The sequence below is a fragment of the Ovis aries genome, chromosome 17, assembly GCF_016772045.2.
Source record: "Ovis aries strain OAR_USU_Benz2616 breed Rambouillet chromosome 17, ARS-UI_Ramb_v3.0, whole genome shotgun sequence".
Classification (NCBI taxonomy): Eukaryota; Metazoa; Chordata; class Mammalia; order Artiodactyla; family Bovidae; genus Ovis; species Ovis aries.
The window spans coordinates 58,217,537-58,236,520 of record NC_056070.1 but is presented as its reverse complement, the minus strand read 5'-3'; the positions used below and the strand labels follow the sequence as shown (position 1 = coordinate 58,236,520).

The 18,984-nt window shown below is 47.8% G+C and overlaps 1 protein-coding gene across 5 annotated transcripts in view; it reads left to right on the top strand.

The window, feature by feature from the left end:
• RNFT2 (ring finger protein, transmembrane 2) overlaps positions 1–18,035 on the top strand; it is a 63,344-nt gene extending 45,309 nt beyond the window's left edge. For 4 of the 5 annotated variants that reach the window (XM_060400781.1, XM_060400784.1, XM_060400782.1 and 1 more), the window contains 3 exons: positions 8,477–8,626; positions 10,146–10,211; positions 10,352–18,035. In XM_060400781.1, coding sequence (XP_060256764.1) covers positions 8,477–8,626; positions 10,146–10,211; positions 10,352–10,618 — 483 coding nt within the window. In that variant the 3' untranslated portion in view covers positions 10,619–18,035. The remainder of the gene's footprint in view (positions 1–8,476; positions 8,627–10,145; positions 10,212–10,351) is intronic. The other variant, XM_027956547.3, reaches the window with a different exon arrangement.
• The last annotated feature ends 949 nt before the right edge of the window (positions 18,036–18,984 follow it).

Sequence of the window (18,984 nt, the reverse complement as noted above, 5' to 3'; positions counted from 1 at the left end):
GCAATCCAAACCTGGTAGTGTGACACCTTCTAGGTTACTACTTTACTAATCCTGGGATGTAGGACCCTTCCTCATGACCCAGGATGGCAGCTGGAGCACCAGCCATTGCATCTAAGTCCAAGATAGCCAGATGGAGGAAGAGGGGAAGAATAAGGTGACAGTTTCTCTGAAGTTATCACATGACACTTATATCTTAGTGCCACTGAAAAGGCAGTTGGATGGAGGAGAGAAGCTGGGAGGTGTAGTCTTCGCTTGAGATATCATCTAGCTAAAATATTGATGACTCCAGTACTCAGGAAGAAGGAAAGAACGAATGTGAGGTGACAGCCAGCAATTAGGAACACGCTGAGTAAGCAGAGGGGAAGGACGGTGAACGGGATGTAGTTCTCAGCACTCATGAAGCGCACAGCCTATCGAAGAAACAGACGGTGGTAGTAATAGTAGTAGTCAAAGTTATTGAACACTTACTCTACTCGAGGTGCTTCTTGGGCTTTTTCAAACATTTTAGACTCAGGACCTCTTTACAGTTTTAAAAAATATTGAAGACCCTACAGAATTGCCATGTATGGATTATTGTTATGACCCAGGTAGCCATAATAGAAATTAAAATCAGTTCACCACAATGAAAATTAAAACCAAGAACTTTTTATAGTACTTACTAATTAACTTAATAATCAACCCATTACATGTTAACATAAAAACCTTCTAAAGACAAGTATCCTTTTAATTACTGAGAAAAGGGGCTTTTTTTTTTTTTTTAGTATTTTCATAGATTATTATCTGGCTTAATAGAAGATACTTGTTTTCTCATATTTGTTGCAAATCACATCACAGTGAGTCCACAATGATCAGATTTGTGTTCTTCAAAGAACATTCTAGAAAGAAGAGCAGGTATTGCTCTTCTTGTGGGAGTGTGGCTGACTTGAAAACAGGATCTTAGAGTGTTAACATACCAAGCCAACAAACATCACCAGCCATCCGCACATCAGACTTACCCAAGAGAGTTGGCCTTAGGGGCAGTCAGCACTCAAGATGGTTATGACTTATCTCTCCTTAGCCCTTAGTCTAAAATGAACTTCATTTAGCTGGCAGCAAGCAGTAGTAGTAATAATAATTGCCAACTTTTAATATTGTGCTATACCACACCTTGTTTTAATATCTTTACATGTTACTTATTTTTCTGACAAGAGGGGATTTATAAAGTGGCCTCTGGAACCAGTCTGCCTGGATTCAAATTCTGTCTCTGCCACCTACCAGCTGTGTGACTTTGAGCAAGTGACTTAACCTTTCTGTGCCCTAGTTTACTCTTCTGTAACATGAGGATGATGATGTCTCCTATCTCATAGCTTGTTGTGAGAATTAAACTAATTAATGCAAAGTGCTTAGTATAGCACCTGGCAAGTAATAAGCCCTCAATGTATATATTTGTTATTAACATCAAAATCCTTTTGAAGGACCTTATCTGCAGTCTACAGATGAAGACACAGAGGCGCACTTATTCATGCAACAGATGTGAACTGAGCACCCTCTATATTCTTCAAACAGAAACGATAACACCAAAAAGACACAGAGCCCCTGTATTTCAGGAGTGCATATTCTCATAACAAAGAAATACAGTCTGTGTTGGGGGTGAGTGCAAAAAAGAAAAATGAAAAGCTGAATACAATCGGGAGTATGGTGGTGCAGTAGGAAGTACCGAGGTGCTATTTTATATACATTGTTCAGGGGTCCTTACTGATGAGATGACATGTGTGCTAAGACCCAAGGGAAGTGAGGGAGCCAGTTAGTTGGCAGACGTCAGGAGGAAGGGTGCTCTGGGGAGAAGGAAGAGCAAGTGCAAAGGCTCGAAGGTAGGACTGTGCTTGTTTCGTTGTTTGTTTGTTTGTTTGTTTGTTTTTGAGAATCAAGCACATCAGACATGTGAGCTGGGAGCCAGTCTTACAGGATCTGGAGGGAGCATCAGATGTCACCCTAAGAGAGGTAGGAGACATTGGCAGGTTTGAGCTCAGAGATGATTTGATCTGCCTTGTGTTTGAGAAGCTTATTTTGGATACTGTGCAAAGACTAAGCATAGTGGGACAAAGGCAGTCGCCATTAGGGAGCTGTTTCCAGGAGGATTTGTAGATGGATTGGATGGTGGTTATGAGGAAAAGGAGAGTCAAGGATGATTGCGAGGATTTGGGAGAGAGAGAGACAGTTAGTGCTGAAGGAGGGAAGGAGTGAGAGGGAGAGGGAGGATGGATGCTCTTATATCTCTTTTTATAAGGACACTAATCCCATTCGCGAGGGTCCATCCTCATGAAGCCCTCATAACCTAATTACCTCTCAAAAGGCCCCTTTCTCCAGATACCACTATACTGAGGGTAAGGGCTTCAGAGTAAGAATTTTGTGGGGACACATTCAATCCATAGCACTGGCTGAGTATCCTTAGATGAGTACTTTAGTTGTTGTTCTTTCTTTTTTTTTCTTTTGGCCTCAAACAACCACCATTTCATTATTTCCTATGATTCTGTGGGTCAGAAGTTCGTCCAGGACACACTGAGGACGGCTGGTCTTTATGTGATGTACAGTGAGTCTGGACTCTCTAAGACGGCTTTTTCACTCATGGGTCTAATGGCTCAGCTGACGCAGGTGGGATGAATTGCCCAGGGTCCTATATTTGCTGCCTCAGTTCTCCCTGTTGTCTGGGTTCCTTGCTTCTCCTCCGTGTAGTCTTGCTCAGAGCCTCTTCCTCTGCACATGGCCTCTGCATGGAGTCTCCCTTTGGGTTTTTCATAATGTGGTGCTGGAGGAAGAAAGGCAAGTGAGGGGGAGGGGCTCTGACAGCTACCAGGTCTCATGGGGCCTGGGCATCCCAGATAGCACCTCTGCCTCATTCTACTTCAGTCCTATTTCTTTTGAACCTGGGGTACCCCATCTCTGAAAGAAGGTGACAGTAATAGTGCCCACATCCCCAGGTCATCATGAGGTTCTTTCTCGGCTCTCATCATGCACTGGGCCCTTTCTGGGTACCTGTATTTTAGGTTCATATGCTCACTCAGTCCTCCCAATCACTTTGGTGTATTGGAGCCAACTTGCACAGGCTTGTGAGAGCGGATGGTTACATTTTCAGGAAATTTGCAAATAGTCCTTAAACCCTAGGTACCTTGAAATTGGCCTGGTGGGAGTATTTACACCAGAGAAATTGGAAACGTACATATCGGGGCTCTTTTTTTTGCTCGTTTTGGTTGTTTTCCACTCTGTGTGTTTGTTTTCAAGCCCACTTACAGACGAGTAAACTGAGGCTCAGAGAAGTTTAATTATTGCCCTAAGTCAACCAATTTAGTAGGTAGCATATTTGACCTTGGAGCCCCAAACTGCGTGTCCTTAACCACTGTGCTGTCCTACTTCTATAGATGAGAAAAATGTGTATGAAAGAAATTCATAAACAGGTAAAGTCTCATAAATATTAATTAATTTTGAAGTAATTCAAAATTCATTACTTTTGATGCAGAAAAAAATCTTCTTTCCGTGTCTGTCTATTCTTTATGTCTTTGTACATTTATACTGCTAACAACTCTCTGCTTATGTCTCTGTCCCCTTCCTCTTCATCCCTGTAATCCTTCACATCACCTTTCCTAGGTGTGTTTCTCCAGAGTGCTCTTACTGTGTTCCTTTCTTTGGCTTCTCGGCATCCCACTTGCCTTCACTTCCCACTCCCTTCCAGAGTCAGCTCTCTCTTGTTTCCTAGCTTCCCAGTTCACTTGTGGTCCTTCCCTCCCCCCTCCAAGCAGTAAGAAAGTCAGAACCGCCTTCTCCATCTCGACTGTTACCGCCCCCCTTTATCAGAATCCCAGCAGCAAACTCTCCATGCCCAAGTTCTGCAGCAATTGCTACTGTTCCCCCTTCACGGGTGACAGGGAGGCCAGACGGCTCATAATCTGATCGCTTTCCTTGTTCTCTGACACCCTGGAGAAACCACACATTCCATTTGGTGGTCGTCAGAAATAACACGCTTAAGCAACCTGGAATTATAAAACTGCTTAATTAGAGAGAGATGGTTTCACTGGGATATGCCCAGTTCTCCCCGGTGGTTCTATCTCCTTTTCCAAGTGCCTCCCCCCACCCTGCCAGCAGCTAATTGCTACCTTTAGCTCTCTCTCTCCCTTTATTTTATTTTCTGTGACATCAGGGCTTGCTTATAAAGAAAAGTACTCTCTTCCATGTTCCAATTCTGTTTCTCCATCAGCAAACTCTAGACATTGACCTGAGTAATAAAGGTGGAAATCTTGTGCTTCCAAAGTGTCTAGCTCTTAAGTGAACACCTACTTTGTGCTGCATGCTGGTGATATGATCAGGAGCCAAATTATCTTCATGCTAATGGGGCTTACAATCCAGAAGAGAGAGATAATTTTTTAAATGTGAGAGGTGATCTAAAAGAGTGATTTAAAGGGTATAACAGGAGCATCTAATTAAGTAGTTGGGGAAGAGTCCTCATAGTAGGTGACATCTAGCTGAGACACAGAAGATATTCAAGTGTTAGCTCGGCAAAGAGTATGGGACCAAACATCCATCTGCAGAGAAGGAGCATGGTCTTCATAGCAAAGCACCTGAAAGAGGGGCCCAAAAGCTCTTCCCTGAGTCTGCCCTGAAATTCTGGGGATATGTTGGGAGCCCCCAGACTTGATTTATCTAGCTTCGTATGTGTAGATCAGGGGTCAGTAAACCACAAACTGCATTCAAATATGCTCCGACACCTGTTTTGATAGATAAAAATTTACAGCCTTGCCTATTTGTTTGTCTGTTGTCAATAGCTGAGGGGTAGAGTGGTGACAGAGGCTGTGTGACCTCAAAGCCAAAGTAGTCACTATCTGGCCCGTGGCAGAAGAAAAAAGTTGCTGACCTTTGTTCTGGATTCACTCATTAGGCCAGTGTGGAGTCTGGGCCAGGGGACCAGCTCTCAGCCAGTGGGGCCTGAGAACTGGGGGGATCCAAAGACAATGACAAGGGAACAGAAATAGCAAGGTAGCTGGCAATAGGATCTGAGTCCAGGCTGTGTGGTTCCTGAGGCTGCACTCCTACCCACCAAGCCGGACTGGTGGTACAAGATCAGCCTGAGAGGGAACAGGAGGGTCTGTCCCCCAGAGCCAGCCAGATGAGCAGGCAGGGGTTCCCAGAGACACAGGGACATAGGACCTTTCATAAGGTGGTCATATCCTCACCCATCATGGGGCCAGGTGGACAGAACAGGAGGCTTCCCAGCAAGATAGCCAAAGACTGACCACCTTTTCTGTCACCTCTGGGCTTCTGCAACACCTTTCTTCCCTCATAGTGCCCACGTTACTGCATGATCCTTCTTCCACTTATCCACTGAAAGAGAGCTTCTCAAACTTAAACGGGCACACCCGTCACCTGCGAAGCTTGTTAAATCACAGATGGTTCTGGGCTTCAGGCAGGTCTGGAGTGAGGTTCTGATTCTGCAAGGTCAGACACGGGAGTGAATGGATGACTAGATGCCCATCCTTGGTCCTTAGCAGATGTGGGTACATCCTCTTCAAGGGGTCCCCTTGCGAGTGACCTGTACCCAGGCCATCAAGACAGAATATAGCAACATGGAAATAAAGTCTCTATCCATAGCCTTTTACATCATCCATTTGTGGATACACAACATGTTTTCATAACCTTTTTCTCCCTCTAATTTAAATTCATCATATGTTCAGTACCGAAAAAATTGGAAAAGACAGAAAACCACAACGAAAATGAGGAGTTTCTACATTCTGTGGCTTTTCCACTTGGAACTATAATATGAGCATTTCCCTGAATCAATTGATATCTTTTGCCAGGATTATTTCTTTTTAAATTTTTTATTTTGGAATAATTTTCAACTCAGAGCAAAGTTGCAAAAATAGTGCAGAGTTCCCATGTACCCGTCGCCTAGCTTCCCCTAATGTTACATTTAATATAATCATAGTTCAGTTAGCAAAGCCAAGAAATTAAGATCAATTCCCTTACTAGTAGCTAAACTGCAGACTTTGTCACATTTTGCTCATTGTCCCACAGATGTCTTTTTCCTGATCTAAGGACCAAATCTAAGATTCCACATTGCATTAGTCATGTCTCCCTAGTCTTGGCTTAGATGGTAAAGAATCTGCCTGCAATGCAGGAGGCCCAGATTCAGTCCGAGTCAGTAAGATCCCCTGGAGAAGGAAAAGGCTACTCACTCTTGAAGAATTCCATGGACAGAGGAGCCTGGCAGGCTACAGTCCATGCAATCGCAGAGTCGTACATGACTGAGCAACTTTCACTTACCTTCTTCTCCAATCTAACAACTCCTTGGTCTTTTCTTGGTCTTTCCTGAATGTCATGCTTTTGAAGAACGCTGGATAGTTACTTTGTAGAATGTTCCTCAGTTTGGGTTTGTCTCTTGTTTTCTCATGATTCAATCAAGGTTGTAACTTTTTGACCAGAATACACAAGAGTGATGCTGTGTTCTTCTCAGTGCATGTATCAGGGATTTAGGCTTCAGTGATTTATTATTACTGGGGGTGTTAACCTTAATTAACCTTGGTTAAGGCAATATGTGCTGGATTTCTTCACTGCAAAGTCACTCATTTTCAGGATGGTATTTGGCTGGCTGTATGGCTTTGCATTATTGATCTCTGTCATAACCAGACCCTCTTTGTACACACTTACTTTGTCGCTTTTTTTTTTTTGCTCTGTTACAATGAATGCTGCATTGGCCATTCCTACTGACATATCTATTAACCCAAATCCCTGATTTATTAGGATAAATTCCTAGAAGTAGAATTGCTGGAACAAAAAGTATTCAGTTTTTAAAAAACATTTATTTATGTATTTATTTATTTGGCTGCATGGGGTCTTCGTTGGGATCTTTGGTCTTCATTGTAGCATGAGGAATCTTTAGTTGAGAACTCTTAGTTGCGACATGTGGGATTACTAATAGCTCCCTGACCAGGTATCAGACCAGGGCCCCCTGTATTGGGAATGCAGGATCTTAACCACTGGACCACCAGGGAAGTCCCTATTCATATTTTTAAGGCTGTGCATGCCTGGGGCAGGGCTGTTTGTTTCTGTTTGTTTCTTTCAGTCGACTTTATTGAGGTGTAGAACATATCTATACAACAAAACACATAGATTTGAAGCACACATTTCAGTGAGTTTTAGCAAATGTATGCACATGGACAACCACCACCCCATCACTATATACAATATAAAATTCTATATAGACAATCTGAAATCTCTTTCATTCCCCCAAATTCCCTGATGCCCCCTTACAGTCTGTCCTCCCCCATCTCGCCCCAGGTAACCACTGGTCTTATTTCCATCACTGCAGCTTACCGTGGCCTATTGTAGATCTTCAGGTAAATCACAGTGACACAATATGCACTCTTTTGTGTCTGTCTCCTTTGATTGGCTAGAATGTGTGAGACTCATCCAGGCTGTTGTGTATCACAAATATTTGTTCCTTTCTTATTGCTGAGTGATACCCTGTTGTATATATATACCACAATTTGTTTATCCATTCTTCCATGGATGGACGTTTGGGCTGTTTCCAGTTTGGGGATATTATGAGTAAAGCTGCTGTGAACATTTCCCCGTGAATGGACATATATTTTCCCTTCTCTTGGGTGCACACCTGGGAGTGGAATGCTGGGTCCTAAAGAGGTGTCTGTTTAACTTCATTGAACACGGCAGGGTAGGTTATTTTCATGTCCATTTTATAGCTCAGTCCCCAGAAATCTGAGGGACTTGAATAAAAGCTGAGAGAGGAAGAGAAAGAGAATCCTAGATACTTTTCCTGTTTATTTCCTTCAATCTTCAGAGCCACCCAGAAGGTAGCAGTTGCAGTTCCCATTCTGTGTATGATGACAGTGAGGCTCGTGGATATGTAGTAAGTTGAGGTTCTGAGTCCCCCAAGCCTGAGACCCCTGAGTCCATGTTCTTTCCCCACATACGATCCTGCCTCCTTGGAGACAGTAGGCAGTGGGGCTGGGCCATCTTCTCCCCTCCTCTTCTCTGCCTATCCTTCTCTGCATCCTGTGGTCCACCCTGCCCCTGCCACTGAGGGCAGTTGCCCGTGAAGCTGGGGCCAGCCCCCTAGAGATGAGCGTGATCTGTGTGAAGGACCCGTATGCCCCATGATCGGCTTGGAGCCCTCAAAGCCACAGCAGGCACCAGGGAGTGACCCCCACTCCAACCTTCTACTAAAGGTGTCCAGTTTCTGCCTCCCTGAAAGGCGGTCCTCAGAGCGTTGATCTCCTGGGCTGGTGGGCAGTGGGTGAGGGCAACGGGCAGGGGCCTTGTCTCCCCGGCCACATCGCAGGCCCATTAGGAGCAGGCCTGAGTGCTTTCCAGAGCTGATTAATGGGCTGGCTGTGACCTGGAATGTCATTACTCCCTGGGCTGGAGGGCCCCTCAGCTGGGTCCTTTGGGTCTTTACTCCTGATAATAATTGATGCTTTCTGTGTGGTTGCAGGGAAAGTTCTATCTGGTCATAGAGGAGCTGAGCCAGCTGTTCCGATCCCTCGTTCCCATCCAGCTGTGGTATAAATACATCATGGGTGATGATTCCTCCAACAGCTACTTCCTGGGAGGGGTCCTGATCGTCCTCTACAGCCTCTGCAAGGTGAGGTGCCCTGGGGGCTAGAGGGCTGGCCCAAGGACGACCCATTCACCAGCTGAACCTGGCAGGTGGTTGGGGGGGGGGCGGGCAAGTGAGGAACCTGGATAAACGCCCTCATCTCTTTCTATTTAACTGAAAACCAGAATTCGCACAATACAAAATTATTTTACCATTTTATAGTGAACAGTTCAGTGGCATTTAGAAGATTCTCAATGTTGTGTCACTACCACCGCTGTCTAGTTCCAGGACGTTTCACAAAGAAATGTCTGCAGAGAAAGGTGGGTCAGTAGTAAAGAACCTTCCTGCCAGTGCAGGAGACGCAGGTTCGATCCCTGGGTCAGGAAGGTCCCCTGGAGAAGGAAATGGCAATCTTCTCCGGTATTCTTGTCTGGGAAATCTCTTGGACAGAAGAACCTGGTGGATCACAGTCCATGAAGGCGCAAAGAGCTGAACATAACTTAGCAACTAAACAACAGCAGCAGCAACTTATGAAGCATCACTCTTCATTCTTCTATCAGCCACTGGCCACCACAGGTCTTCTTTCTGAAGACTCTCTGGATTTACCTTTTCTGGGCATTTTCGTGTAAATGCAGTCATACACTCTGTGATCTTTAGTGTCTGGTTTCTTTTACTTAGGGTCATTTCTGAGGTTCCGCCACATTATACCATATGTCAGTACTTTCCTGCATTAATGGGTACAGCCATCCTAATTTCTTGCCCATAAAGCTCACTATATGCCATCCTTTCTCGTTGTCTTCTTCACCACAACCCTTCCAGATACATTCCATTATCATGTCAATATTATGGGAAGTGTGCTGAGGTCCAGAGAGAAGTACCTTGTCCAGCATCACTCAGCTGGAGATCACAGAACGAGCATCAAACCCAGGCAGGCTGCCTCCAGAGTCTAGAGATCTCAACCCACCAACAGCACGGCCATAGAATTTGTTTTCTGCTCCTCTTAAATTGCACACCCTCAACTCTGCAAATCAGTACAGAGCACTCCTCTTTTCATCATTAGTGCAAAGTCAGATTCCCCACTCCCCGACAATAAACACATCCTCCTCTTTCTTTTTCCGTATTTATTTCTGGCTTTAGAGAATCCTGGAAGAATCATGTGTTCCCTTTCCTTAAAGCAGGACTATCCAGGCAGTCCATGTCGAGTCAACCACTGGGGCTTGTCTTGGCTGCTGATTCTGATCTGCTGGCTGTGGCTGACAGGAGATGGAGAAGGATGATCACAGCCTGGCTCGGAAAAAGAGTGATCAATTAGCAATGCCTGGCCTGGGCTTATGGTGGGGGAAGAGGCAGTAGGCATGCCGTATATTCGCCATTCTGGCCCCACTGGCAGAGGAGACTGCTGATGGGTAGCAAGACAAAAGCCAAGTAAAACTGGTGGGAATGGGGAGTTTCAAATGGGAGGATGTACCCTGCAGATGTTCAGAGTCAAAGATGAGACCCACGGTGAGAAAGATCCTCAACCATCCTTGGATAGTTTGTAGCCATCCACTCACTCTGCTTTCAGTCCTTCGACATCTGTGGCCGCGTGGGCGGAGTCAGGAAGGCCCTGAAGCTTCTCTGCACCTCTCAGGTGAGTTGGCTTCTGATGGGCCTCACCGAGCTCATAGGAACTGGGAGCTGGGAACAGACCACACTGTGCTTCTGAGGGTACCTCTCCAGCAAGGGGCCACAGCTGTGTTTGTGTCTTTCTCCCTCCCTTCTGTCAAGCAGAATTACGGAGTCCGGGCCACGGGGCAGCAGTGCACAGAAGCTGGTGACATCTGTGCCATCTGCCAGGCTGAGTTCCGAGAGCCTCTGGTCCTCATGTGCCAGGTGAGCAGGGCCAGGCGGGACCACTGGAGATGGGCGCCACGGGCCACAGGGCCCTGCCCCATGCAGGAGTCCCAGGTCCCTGTCCTCTGGCCAAACCTCGGGGCTCTGGGCTGGGTTTCTGGGAAAAGTGTGGTGAAGCCTGGAGTCTGTCAGACCCAAGTATAAAACTCTGTTCTGCCTTTTCCCAGCTGGCTGCCCTGGGGCAGGTTACTTCACCACTCCCAGGCTTGGTTTCACCAGTAAAATGTAGAAAGTGCACATTTTGGTATGGTACAGTGTCAGAATGTTCTGCATGTGAATCTCAGCAGGTGTGTGGACCCCAAGTGGCTCAGTCCATCTCTCCAAACCTTGGTTGTTTTCATTTATAAAACCGGTATCATAATAGTGCCTACTTTATTTAATCATAAGAGCTATTCTTATGATCAAATGAAATCATCCCTGGGAAGAGCTAAATTTGAAATATTCAGCCCTAAAACTTTATACTATTACAGTTATTAGTATCGTTATAATTCTTACTACCACTTGTTTTCATTATTGGTTGTGGGTCACCACCTCATAGTACTGCTCAGTTACTTTTAGCTGCCTAAACTTATCCCTTCTCCTCTCCCCTCAACCCTTCCCTCTCCCACTCCCCTTCCTGACATGGGGGCGGACTAAGATGTCAATTCAGCAAATATGTATGACTCAAAGCATCCTATCAGATACCGGGGAGGGGAGGCAAGGGGGCACACAGGCCCTGTCCCCTTCTCTAGAAGCACAGTCACCCTGGGGAAACAGACACATACATAAATAACTATGAAACAAGGCAGGCAGTGATAAGTGCTGTGTAAGAGAGATTCATGCAGCGTCCCAGGGGACCGGGCCAGAATGCGATGAGTTGGAGGTTGAGAAGGCTTTAGGGGAGGCGTAGCCTGCAGACTGGAACGAATGGGAGAGCACACAGCTCTCCCCCTATCCTCTTGCCCCCACCACCCAGGGGTAGGAGTACAAGAGATGGGGGCCGTTTATGGCACCAACAAAATTTTTTTGGTTTTGCTATTTGGGGATGTTTAAGAGGTTCATTTTTAATTTTTAATTGTATTTATTTTTTTAATTGAGAATAAATTCGTGTGACTCAAACATTCAAAAAGGAGATGAAGAAGTCATGATGATTAAATACAGTGTGGGACCTGATACAGAGAGAGGACAGGAAAAAAAAAACTAGTGCCATAAAATCCGAAGCGAGGCTAGAGTTTAGTCCATGGCCATGCCTCTGTGTGGGTTTCTTTCTTGGCTTTGACAGATCCACCATGGTGATGCAAGAGGATGGTGCTGGGGGAGACTGGAACTGGGGAAGGGGTATCCAGGAACTTCCCATACTACCTTTGCAGACTTCCCTGTGGCTCAGCTACCACCTGCAATGCAGGAGACCCTGGTTTGGTTCCTGCGTCAGAAAGACCCCCTGGAGAGCGGATAGGCCACCCACTCCAGTATTCTTGGGCTTCCCTTGTGGCTCAGCTGGTGAAGAATCTGCCCACAATACGGAAGACCTGGGTTCAATCCCTGGGTTGGGAAGACCCCCTGGAGAGCGGATAGGCCACCCACTCCAGTATTCTTGGGTGTCCCTGGTGGCTCAGTGAAGAATCCACCTGCAATGCAGGAGACGTGGGTTTGATCCCTGGGTTGGGCAGATCCCCTGGAGGAAGGCATGGCAACCCACTCCATTATTGATGCCTAGAGAATCCCCAAACAGAGGCACCTGCTGTGCTGCAGTCCATGGGGTCACAAAGAGTTGGACACGACTGAGCGACTAAGCACAGCACAGTACAAGATTATTTCAAAATAAAAAGTTCGTTAAAAAGATATTCTAAAGATACAAAAAGGGAAGTGATGACAGGGCTCCTTCACTTGTCCCTAGCTCCCTAGGCCCCTAAATACCCACACAGGCAACCACTGTTGCCAGTTCCCTTTATAGCTTTCCAGAGATGCTCTGAAAAGTTTAAATACACAACACACACCATGAACATATCATTTCCAAAAAGACCTAACTGTGGCCCATTCTGTCCAAGCTGCATTCTGCCTCATTTCTTTTTGATTTGAAACTCGGCCTGAAGAGATTGCTCCTTATTTGCATAACATCCCATTTTATGGATTGCCCATCTTTGTCCAACCATCCTCCCGTTGACGGGCCTTTGGTGGTTTATAATCTTTTGTTACCACAAATGCGGTTGTCAGGAGGGATCAGGGAGGGATAGGGAGAACTGTAGCACCTACCTGGACTCACTGTGTTGATTAAATGAGTTAATTCAGGTGATGCATCTTGAACTACACCTGGCACATGGTCAGGGTTCCGTAAACATTAGCTCTCATTGGCACGTATTCCATTTCACACGTGCAAGCTCTTGGTAGGATACATTCCTAGTAGTGGAAGTACTGGGTCAGAGGGTATGCAGTCTGACAGACACTGCTAAATCGCCTTCCGTAAAGGAGTGTATCTGTTTGCACTCCCAGTGAGGAGTGTGACGTGCCCTCTTGCTTCGCCCCCCTCACCAGCACACCGCATTATCAAGCCTTTCCTGAGCCTCGCCAATCTGACAGGTGACAAACGCTATCTTGGTGCAGTTTTCATTTGCATTTGTCTAATTATGAGAGCAGATGAGCATCTTCTCATATGCTTCAGAGCCATCTGTATTTCTTCTCCGTAGCAGTGAGTATTTGAGCATGATGTCAAGGTGAAAGTTTTTCTTCTTCGTTGATGGCAGTCTCTCCAAGCCTTAGTCTGTGTGTCTGTCTCCCATTCTTCTCCCGGTACCGCTGTGTGTCCCCATCACTGGATTAGAATTGGTGGGAGGGGTTGGACAAGACATTGCCATCCCAGAGCTAGGAGCAGTGGCCACAGCCAGTGCTGGTTGAAGCCCACATACCTGGCCGGGCCCAGTACACGCCTCAGTCTTGCTCTGCTCCTGTGAGCTGGGCTTAGAAGGACAAGGACAAAGATGCCTTCCTGGGAAAAGGGCCTCAGTAATTCCTAAATGCACCGAATGAATGAGCAAATGGATGAATGAGTCACGTGTTACATCCTCATTAAAGGCTTCCCTGATTCTGTTTCCCCAGACTAGTTAGCACCCCTAGCTATGCAGGCTCCAGATCCTGTTTTTCCTTAAGAGCACTTATCCCAGTTGTCAGCTAGATGGCTAATTGGGCAACTGGCTAGGTAGGGTGTGTCTCCTCTTTGCCAGATTGTAAGCCACTTGGGAGTGGTGGCCATGTCTGTCTTAGTAGTGTAACCACAGTACTGACTCAGTAAACATTGGCTAGATGGAAGGAATGGGATGGTTGGAGAGATGGATGGATGGATGGGTGGATGGGACAGATAAGATGGATAGAGCACCTCCTGAGGGCAGGGTGGCGCAAACCCACCCCAGGATATCTCTCCCAAGTCCACATTCCAGGAGACATAGCCAGGGAAAGGTTAACCATCCAGCCCCGCCTGCGATCCCCCACCAACCACAAACTGACCTGATGCTACACATCCCAGCCTGGAAGGACCCCTCTGCCCCCTCCCTCTGTAGACACGCCTTTGTTTCTCTAGATGTCGGAGGCAGTCCTAGGTCATGAACTCCTCCAGCCTGGCCCCTGGGGTCCTATGTGCTTTGAATCTCTTAATTTGGCACTAGATTCTGTCTTGTCTGATTCTCTGAGAAGGAGACCATGAGCTCTTGGAGGCCAGGGACCAGGTCTTCATCATCCTGGTATCTCTAGAATCTTCCACCTAACCTGCATGGGAGGGCATTCATTTGTCAGAGTGCAGGCCGGGGCTAGGCAGTGGGGCTACAGCAGCAGCAGTCACTGCCCTCGTGGAGCTGCTGGGCCTGTTGACCCCTGGATCCTGCACTTCAGACCATGCTGAGAATCTGGGCACGGCCTTCAAGATTCTGCATGGCCTCCTCACCTCCTCTCCCCCACTACCCTACTCCCTGTAGCCACTTTGATCATCTCGAGATTCTCAAACAGTTTCCCATCTCAGGAGGTTTGCACAGCTGTTCCCTTCAGCCTGGAATGCTCTAGCCCCACCCCTTCTCTTCCCCCAGTTAACCCCTAAACATCCTTCAGACTTCAACACAAGTATCACCCCACCTGCAGGAAGCGGCCCTGACTACACAGGGCAGAAATCATCCTTCTTGTTCACTGCTGGGTCTCAGCTCCTAGGACCGAGGCAGGCATGGGGTGGATGCTGGGGGAAGCGACCCCAGCGGTTCTGATTGCTGTCCCCGCAGCACGTCTTCTGTGAGGAGTGCCTCTGCCTCTGGCTGGACCGAGAGCGCACCTGCCCCCTCTGCCGCTCGGTTGCCGTGGATACCCTGCGCTGCTGGAAGGACGGGGCCACTTCTGCACACTTCCAGGTGTACTAGGGCTGAAGACTGTGGCCCCGGGGCTCGTAGGCACACCAGGGAGATGACGGAGGGTCAGCTGTGTCGGGACCACCTCTGGGAGCTTCCTGGAAAACAGCCCTCGGGCCCCGACTGTCCTCCATCCAGCCTTCGTCCCCCACCCAGCCCCCGCCCTCACCTTCCTCTCTCATGCTGTTCACGGTATGCGCATCCTTCGCCTCCACATGGGGACGCCTTCTCACTCACACTTGGTCTCCACCGAGGTCAGTCTCCCTCCTCCCTCCAAGTCAAAGAACTGATAATGGACCAGGTTCTACCTGTTGGTGATCATAACCCGTGGTGACCTGACACCTGATGCTGCCAACTGGAGAGGGGCCTTTCAGTGCTGCCTCCCTGCCAGGGCCCCAGGTCTGCAGACGAGAATCACTGTGAAGTACTTTTCAAATGCAAATGCCGGGCCCCACCTCATGCCTACAGGAACTTCATGTATCAGAACCCTCAGAGTGAGCCAGGCACAGTCTCGAACTTTCGGCCCAGATGACCTCCTGTAAGGCTCACAACCGCCCCAAGGTGGAGGTACTGTTATCTCCTCTGTTTCACAGATGAAGAAATTGAGCTCAGAGCTCCATGTAGAAACATTCCCAGGTCACCCAGTGAGCAGTGATGGACCAAGCTTCCAACCCTGGCCTGTCTGGCTTTGCAGCCTGCCTCTTATCCACACACTGATGTGCTGCTCAGACACTGCAGGCGTGGGGGCCTCTCAGTCATGTTTTGTTTTGTTTTTTTTTTTTCAAAGCACAGGAGGTGATTCTGACGTCATCGGTGACTCAAGTATGTAGTGTGTTTCATTTGGACTGCGTTGAGGATGCTAATAGTGAATGCCAGCTCTGAAAATCTAGTTATGATTGGGTTCACAGAAAATTTTGGTCCTTAAAGTTGCTGTTTAGCTGGATTCCTGCCAGGATGCTCAGTTGTGATTGGGTATCTTCCAAGTGGCGCAGTGGTAAAGAATCTGTCTGCCAATGCAGGAGACGTGGGTTCGATCCCTGGGTTGGGAAGGTCCCCTGGAGGAGGAAATGGCAACCGCCTCCAGTATTCTTACCTGGGAAATCCCATGGACAGGGGAGCCTGAAGGGCTACAGTCCACGGGGTCTCAGAGTCAGACGCGACTGATTGAGCACAGCACATGGCACATCAAGAAAGGCCAGTTCTGGAGACCTCCCCGGAGGCAGTGGCTAAGACTCTGTGCCCCCAGTGTGGGGCCCTGGGTTTGCTCCCTGCTCAGGGCACTGAGATCCCACATGCCATGGGACGTGACCTGAAAGTGAAAAAATAGAAAGGCCGGCTCTGGCCCAGATGCAGGTGTTACTGGGTGTCCCCGCCCGTCTTCTCTTCTCCTTTTGTCCTGTCCCTCACTTAAGTCTCAGACTTGTCAGCAGCTCCTGTGGCCATTGCCTTCTCCTCTGGAAGCCTTCAGAGCAAAAGGCAAGATCCTTGGTACGGATTTTTTTTCCACAAGCCAGTATGCTGGCAGAGAGCACAGCAGCGATCGGTGTTTCCTGGAATGTCTCTACCAGAGCTCCTAATCTCTGTAACACAAGCTCTCCACCCACGAGACCCTCCCTGCTCTGAACTCTGGGAGGAGAAGGCACAAGTGGTCCCTTGGAAGCCACTGGAATCTTGCCTGGCCTACCCACCCTCCCAGCGCTGTTCTCTCACTGTCAACCTCAGCATCACAGGTCAGTGCGAACAGCATTAGAGAGAGAGCAATCTGGGTGGCTACTGAGCAGATTAGCAAGAAAGCCCTGAGAGAAATGGTGGGAGCCTTGCTGCCACCTCACCCTCAGCCAGGATTCTCATGCCCATCCCATTTCCAAGAGATTCAGGACATTCACCCCTTTTGTGCTATCAAGTCAGGACCTTTCCTTTGCCTGACATCCCTGGCTCTTTCCTGGTACCCAGCAAGACATCCCTTCCAGGGCAGCGTGGCATCTTTCAAGCTCTGTTACTATGGCAATGGCCGTGATGTTAACAATCCCACTTGCCTGGATAATCAAGTCGGAAGGGGAAGTGGGGCCAGGGGGATTTGGCTGCTCTGCCCCCTCCCCCCTCTCCCCCCACAACCCTGCCACTTTGAGGAAGAACTGAAGGGACACACCAGGAGCTTCTACAGCTGATTTTTATCAGAAGGATCATCCTGCCTGCAGATGCCATCAAAGAAGCATGAGAAAATGCCACTGAAGAAGACTTATTAATGTGCCAGCGTGTGATGGAGCAGACAGAGCAGTCTGCTGGGAGTCAGGCCTGGAATTCTGATTTCAGACTCCGCATGGCTTTGGGAAGTCCCTTTACCTCCCCATAGCCATCTCCAGGGTGACAAAGCCTAGTGCATTATCTACGGGAACCAGGGAAACCAGCAATGTAGATTGCTGATGAATACCCCAACCATTTTGTCAATTACACTCATGCCACCAAAAAAAAAAATACTGAACATTCTGCAAATAATGAGCCGTGTCTCAGACACTATAAAGAGTGTCACATGCGGGGGACATTAGGGGGGGGGAGGGGCAGGTGGGATGATTTAGTTTAGATTTTATTTATCCCACCCTCTGGGGCGGAAAGTCATTTTCTGGAGGTTTCCTTTTGGGGTGGGAAGATTTAACTTCTGCTCAAGGTGGAGAAACAGTGGCCAGGGGCAGAGGATTCCAGACATCAAGCTGCATGTTTTCCCTAACAGAAGATTTTAGTAAAAGCAGCCAAGAGTCACCATTGGAAAGGAAGAACAATGCCACTGTCTTTTATCCACCTCGGCACTGCAAACTCATTTGTTAGAGACAGGGTTAATTGAGTGTCAGGTGGGAGAGTCCTGCTCTTAATATTTTATGATTCACTGGCTGAAGTTCCACGGAGTCCTTGGAAATGGCTCTCCTAATGTAAAAGATCTTGAGTGTAATAAATATGAGATGAAAAAGAAAAAAAAAACAAGCTTTGGACCTGGATGTCATAGGTTCTTTATCTTCCTAAGGGGAGCATGTGAGAGGTATGGGAAGACTTCCAGGCTGCCAAGACTTGGGGTTGGAAATAGGAAATGTAAAGTGAGTCCTGGAATCTTGTAGTGTGTTTGCTCTGGGCCAAACAGAGCCAGCTTTGGTGTGTTTAACATCCCCTGAAGTTGCAGTCTGCCAATAAATATGATGTGTTGATAAAAGTTACATCCGGGTTTTGAGTCTCCATTTGCCTCTTGAAGCCAGGTGGACCTGTTTTTGGACAATTTTGAAGAGATGTTTTGTGCAGGGGGTGGTTCTCTGATGGCAGTTTTTCCCCAGCGTGGATGCCATTGAGCTGCGTGTGATTTATTAAGGAAGTGCTCCCAGGAGAAACCAGTAAGGGAATGAGTGAAACGGGAGAGGGAGGAGATGGAGCCCAACAAGAGGGCGACTTTCAGAGCAGTCCCAGCTCAGCTTGGTCCCACGGGGAGCTCTGGAGCATCAGCTGCATCTCAGGGTTGGTCCCACCCTGAGGTTTCCGTGCTCCCAGCCGTGGGCTCATGCGGGAGGTGGGAGGAACTCTCAGGCACTCCACTGAGGAGACCCCAAGGCTCTGAAAGTGTCAGGTGCCACAGAACACACAAAGGTACAGGACAGCACCAAGAACTGGTAAGAGGGATCAGAAGGATCTCGGTGTGGCATCTACAGTGCCCACTGCAGCTTTCACTATAGGCTGAATGACACCAGGTGCATGGGCTGATTCAAGAAGGCTTTTCCCAGACCCCGGATGATGGTGGGTATTTAAAATGTAAATAGCAGCAGTGACAACTGGTGCTTTTCAGGTCAGCATTAGACAGTCAGCCAGACAAACATCATCAGGCAGTACCTTTTGGTCGCACTTATTGGTAAACCAAGTCAGCTATGTCTTGAATAAAAGGCCTCTATTTGGTTCATGTAACAGCATGGGCTTCAGGTACAGCTGGATGCAGGGGCTCCAGGGACATTAGAATCACGTCTTTCCATCCCTCGGTTCTGTTTTCCTTTGAGATGCGTCGATTTTCAGGCTGTCAGATCCCATGTGTTGGGAAGAGGGCACCCCGAAGCTCTGTGCTTGCGTTCTACCAGCTTCACAACCTCAGCAAAGAGCCCCTGCTTTCCTGCAGCTCCAGCAGCA